Below are 5,830 nucleotides of genomic sequence, written 5' to 3' on the forward strand. Positions count from 1 at the left end.
CAGACGCAAAAAAGAAAACCAGGTAGAATAACAAACGGACAGTCCTGTGAAAAGCAGAACCTCAAAAGCTTTCGTGTGCCGGTTCTACGCGATGTCACACCGAAAACAAAGGGGTGGGGGGTGGGGGGGGGAATGAGGCTAACCAAAAATTAAAAAAACAAAGCAATTTAGTGGTCAACATTAAAGTGCATTCGGCTCCGTGGCAGCTCTTTAAGCCTGTGCTTATAATATTTTCCCCTCTGTCGTGAGGCTGGGCCCTGTCAAGGGTGCACGAGGGCTCAGGAGCAGCGGGCAGGAGGCAGGCTGCCTTTTAGTCACAGCATTACCTCGTAGTGTGAAGGGTGGCGAGAGCCCTGAGTTAGCTGGGTGCTTCCGAGGATTTCTGAACACGTGCTGTCATTCGGGGGAGGAATTTGCTCCCATCACAGTGCTAAGACGTGCCACGGGGGCATCAGGGAGCTTCATCCCTTTCCTGCATCTCCCGTAGGTTGCTGCCCCTGCGGTGACATGTCGTGTCTCACCTGGAAGGCCGAGGACAATTCTGGCTCTGCTCACGGAATTGTCACCCTGGAGGTTTCCATCTCCCAAGCACAGAGCTGCACCGGCGTCTGCTGGAGCCAGGGGACGTGAGCACAGCTCCCAGCTCAGGGCTGGCTCCCGCTGTCAGCCTCTGGAGAGGCGCCAGAAGCAAGAGACAAACTCAGCAGGGCAAGAAATCTCCAAAGCCAGCCCTGCCGTTGCCTCTCGCACGCGGGTAGGCGCCCCGGGGATCTGCTGCACCCCTACACGAGGGAGGTGCCCTCGCCACGCAGAGTTCAGGCGATGCAGCCCTCAGCCAGGAAGCTTTGTCTTGTCCTGTGGCAGGAGGCGCTTCTCGATGGAGTTATTAACTCTGAGGCTCCCTGCGCTCCCCTTTCAGAAGCACAGACACCCGTGTCCGAGTGTTCTCACCTCTAAATCCCTTCGCAGGCAGCGGAGACAGGCGCTCCAAAGGCGCCGCGGATCGTCCTAGGGCGGCCGTCTAAAACAGGCCACATGAATCACGCTCGACAAGCATCCGTTTCTCTCCGCCGACTGCAAAGGGAGCCCGGCTAGATCACCCGGAGATGCGTTAAGGACAGAGACGGCTAAAATTAGGCGAGGCTAATCCCGTGCCAAGAGCGAGCGCCGCGGCCTGGAACGCGGCGACAGCCTCGCGGATCCCCCCGGGAGAGGCCGGGCCTGCAGGTCGCTGCCGCACCTCGCCTCGAGTCCGTCTCTGCCCGAACGCTCCCAGCGAAGAGGGAGGGGCGTGAAGTGCTGCCTCATAAATACTACTTACATCGGGTTTTTGCTGAAATTAAGATTCATTTCTCGTGGGGAGGTAGAAGAGAAAGAGACGGATACTTCATGCTGTGCGAGCTAAAGCCATTGTCCTTCCCGGTCACCTTCAGCCCTGTCAGTTGTAGGACAGGTACTGGATTAATCGCTGAGGGATGTTGAGCTTGGCAATCTTCTCCAGCGCTCGCTGCCCGGCAGCCTTCCTCACCGTAACTCTGCAGAGCTGCGACAAGCTCAGGGGCGTTTCTGCGACGAGAAAAAAAGAGGACGCGGGGTTATTGCTGCAGCTCAGCAGACGGCCGGCCTCACCCACAGCACGCAGACCTCCCGGGAGAGAGACGCTTGGCACCGCTCCCTCCCTCGTCTCAAGCCCGTGCTGTCGCAAGCATTTGTGGCGTTGCGAGGCTCGGCCTCTTCACCCAGCTCAGCTGCGGCCAGAAGAGCACGCTGTGCTGCGGTCTGAAAGCAATGAATAACTCAGAGAGGCTCCTACACAGAGGACAGGAGGCAGGGAGGGAAGGGGCTGCAAGGTGCTCGCTGTGCGAACTGCAAAGCCAGAAAAGATTTTTAGGATCACGCGGCGCCGTGGGTTTGAGTGTGCAAATGCACAGAAGGGTTTGTGAATTTCTCCTCCAAGGCCCTGGAAGAGCTGGAGTCATCCCCAAACCTCAGTCAAATGTCACCCCCGAAAGCAGCCAGCCAACGCAGCTGAAATTTAACACGTTCCCTGCCTCACACAGAACGAATTTTCATTGATTTTTGAAACGGAGCGGTTTCCTTGCTCTGACTTAAGGCCCCAAAGTGTAAATGCTCACACCGACACGTGAAAGGGACCTGGATTCAGCGAGGGCAAGATCTGGACCATCTTAACCTCTGTCATTCAGCCACAACTAAGCAGAGCTAGCCTACAGCCAGCTGGCTTACGTTGAGCACCCAGACCTCTACACCTTCCTAGGAAGATGATCAGCTATCTACGCATCAAAGTGGACTGAGAATCTTGATATGGCGCAGCGGAGCCGGCAGTCGCTGAATTCCCAGGGCAGGGGATCGGATCTCACTCACTTTCGTAGTACTCGAAGCACTTCGCTGTGGGACTGCTGCTCCAGGTATAATCTGACGGCTTCTTCCCTCGGTTGTCCCTTGCGTAGATGTTTCCTCCGAACTCAATCAGCATTTCCACCAGATCCACGTTTTTCACTTTCGCTGCGTGGTGAAGGGCCGTCTCGTGGAGCTTAGCGGCGTTCACGTTTGCCCCTGAGACCAGAAAGCAAAACAAACCCGTTTACGAGAGCCTCGCTTGACCCGAATGGGAGGAGTGGGTGAAGTGGAGGAAAAAAAAAATGCCGTTAACCCACGTACGAGCGGCGAGAACGAGATCCAACCCAAGCAGCACAAACAGGAAACCAAACTGCTGAACACCTTCTCGGTGCTGCCAATGCCCGGGTTTTCTTCTCTGGCTTTTTTTTTTTTTTCCTTGTGGAGAGAGGATTTTGGTCATTTACGAGGTCAATAAGCTGCTGAGTGTGAAGTTCTGAGCTGCTTCCCGAACCTGCGCTGCCTGAAACCAGCAGAGCCATTTTGGTTTTCTCAATGGAGCTCACACTCGAGGCGAACAGGAGCCTCCCGGTTAACTCCTTGAACAGAAACGCAAGCCCACGAGCTGTGGAAGCTCACCAGCAGACGTCACCGAGGCTTTGCTTAGATATTTTTGCTAAGAAAATTGGGCTTTTATTAGCTGACAACGAGAGGTCTTCCTAGCACCTCCAAAACTCGCGACGTTTTCCCTGTCAAGTGATTTGCCGAGTTCATTGAGCTGACTCTTGTAGTTACATCTGAGCTAGCCACGCTCCTCCGAGTTAATGGACTTAAACGTCTTCAGGAATCAGTTAGTCTCATCTGAAGATGGGTGCCCAGGACAGGGAACTGCAGGGATAGGAAACAAGCTGGCTTCGCTGCCTGATTTCTAGACAAGCAGCATTCACCAAAACAAATCGTCCCCGGGCCAAATCACTTCCTGGTAAGCACGGGCAAAAAAAACAAGCAGCTCGGCCCCGAGCCCCCTGCAAATTAGCAGCAAGAAAGCCGGGAGGTGAAAGCTGGAGCACGTGGCACCGAGTTGGAATTCCAGCAAGCTCCTCTAGGCGTAACGCTAAGCAGATCCCCCAGGGGCTCGAGGTGACTTCACCCCTGCTTTTATTTTTTTTTGTACCACATCAAACGCTAACGTCTAACATCTAGGCAAAGCCACTGGAACACGTCACCGCTGCTGAACGCACGCACAGCAGCTGGTATTGCTGGAACGTGGATCCAGGGGGGGGGCGAAGATTCAGGATTTTTGTTCAAATAGGAGAGTGAAAATATCGCTGGAGTCACCACGAACTGAGGCACCCGCTGAAAAATGGTTAAGCATTAGGCTTTGCTCAGCTAAAGATGGCAAAGGTGGAAGGTTTAGCCTATGTCACGCTGCGAATGGGTAAGTTCTCGCACAAGGATGTCACCGCAGAGCACCGGGAGGGAAATGCTGCACGCAGGCACCTCCGGATGCTGCCTTGCCCCAAAGCAAACCCCGCGGCTGCCGTACCTGCCTTGAGCAGCAACTTCACGCAGTCCAGATGCTCCCTGGCGCAGGCCACGTGGAGGGGAGTCCCAAAATGGCAGTCGTGGGCCTCCAAGTTGGCACCGACGTCTATGAGGAGCTGCACGCACTCCGAGCTACCTTTGGGAAGGGGAAGACCCGAGTCAAAAGAAAGAATTCCTGCTCAAACGGGAGCGCCCGGCGCGCTGGGATCGGCCCGAGCCACGAGCAGCCTGGGCAACATTTGGGGGCAAAACGCGAGCCAAGACGTTTTACTGCAGGACGGAGGCTGAGAAGGGAGCAGGAGGAAGTCACAACTGCACGGCAGCAAGCTAGGGCTCACAGCCTCTGCAGGGGAATCAGGTCAAGCAAAGCTGAATCCGAGGGCTGGCGCTGGACAGCCTGTGGTTTGCAGAGCTGGCCGTAGGGTTGGATGTGCCCCGGGTGGGTTGGTCACCTTCAGGACCACCCCAGCCTTGTTTTTTCCAGCGTTAATAACGCGACTTGAGAGAAAACAGAGGCTCACCATCGCAAGAGTCTTAGGAAAAAGGCTTAACAAGCAAAAACCACGCAGGAGGTGGCAGCTCTGTATTTAAGTTTCTACGTACTTGCCCTAAATGCTGTCTTCCCGCTGTGGGAAGGGAGGGGAGGGATTACACCTTATATGGAGGAAAGTCAGGCACAGAATAATTAAGAGATTTGGTCACGATCATCTAACGAGGACACTGTAGATCTCACTTCCAGGCTTTCCCACTGCTGTGTCCGTGCAAGTGGCAGTTTGGGGTGGAATTAAATGCGCAGCAGAGCAATTCAGGAAGACACCTTCCTCTGGGCAGACCTCGGGGACATCCCCGTCCCAGCAGCTGCTGAGATCACCCCCGACTTCTCCTGCTCTGGGTGGCCAGGGAGCTGGTGTTTTACCTGCCTGGGATCCGGTGCCGTGTCCGCCGGGCGGGATAAAAGCCCCCAAGGCGAGGGATGCCTTTATTCCCCCCCAAAACCCCGTGCTTTGCGTTGTTTCCTCAAAGGGAGCTGTGCCCACGTGAGGCGGACATTTTCAAGCCCTAACGGGCTGCTGAGCAGCCAGTTTAAGATTTCTGGGAGCTGGTTTTTTGTTGTTGGGGTTTTTTTTTTGTGGTTTTCTTTGGACAAATAACTGCACAAAGCCCAGGCCAGCTTACCGTTCATGCAGGCTTCGTGGAGGGGGGACGCCGTGTAGAGGGGAGGGTTCACCTTGGCACCGTGGGACAGCAGCACCTTCACGCACTCGATGCTCCCCGAGGCGCAGGCGTCGCAGAGCGGGGTGCTGCCATCGATATTCCTGGCATCCACCTTCAGGGCAGAAGAAACATTAAATGCCCGCAGACTGCTGCGTGCCAGCACCCCGATTTTTCTTTCTGTTAACCCCAGAATCCTTCTGAGCTCAGGAAGGAGCTGGTCGATGCTACCGGCAGCCTGCCTGGTGCTGTCGCCGACGCTCCCGGGGCACCGATAGGCACAAATATCACGAGTAGCTGCTACAGCTCGGGATGTCACCTCCCTCCTAACGCCTCCCCAACATTACAAGCCCTGCAGCTGAGCCAGCGTAACGCCACGTACAGATACTCCCCGCTTGCGCTAAGGTTCAGCTCCGCCTGAACCGGCTGACTTTGCGGCGAGGAGGAGCGCAGGGCGCACACGTGCCCCGTTTAACCCGGCTTGCTTTGAGGACGGCCACCTTGAGGAGGTGACATGTCACACGTCCCGGAGACGGCAGGCTCCAGCCGCAGCCAGAAAACCGTTTGGCAGATTCGTGTTTGCAGAATAAAATTAAAGCAAGAAACTTAAGAATAAATACAAATCCCCCTGAGAACCTACACGCCCTTCTGGGCTTGGTTCATCCCAGCTAGCTTTGGATACCTGGGTCACCTAAACTAGATTTATATTCACCCCGGG

The 5,830-nt window shown here is 55.4% G+C and overlaps 1 protein-coding gene across 1 annotated transcript; it reads right to left on the reverse strand.

Moving 5' to 3' along the window:
- Nucleotides 1-1,327: 1,327 nt before the first annotated feature.
- Nucleotides 1,328-5,292, reverse strand: ASB13 (ankyrin repeat and SOCS box containing 13; the record flags this gene model as incomplete). Its single annotated transcript, XM_035314004.1, has 4 exons — nucleotides 1,328-1,566; nucleotides 2,383-2,574; nucleotides 3,902-4,036; nucleotides 5,077-5,292. Coding segments are annotated over 4 exons (671 nt in total), but the record flags the coding sequence as incomplete, so codon positions are not given.
- Between the last annotated feature and the right edge of the window lie 538 nt (nucleotides 5,293-5,830).

Source organism: Oxyura jamaicensis, unplaced genomic scaffold, assembly GCF_011077185.1.
Source record: "Oxyura jamaicensis isolate SHBP4307 breed ruddy duck unplaced genomic scaffold, BPBGC_Ojam_1.0 oxyUn_random_OJ70267, whole genome shotgun sequence".
Classification (NCBI taxonomy): Eukaryota; Metazoa; Chordata; class Aves; order Anseriformes; family Anatidae; genus Oxyura; species Oxyura jamaicensis.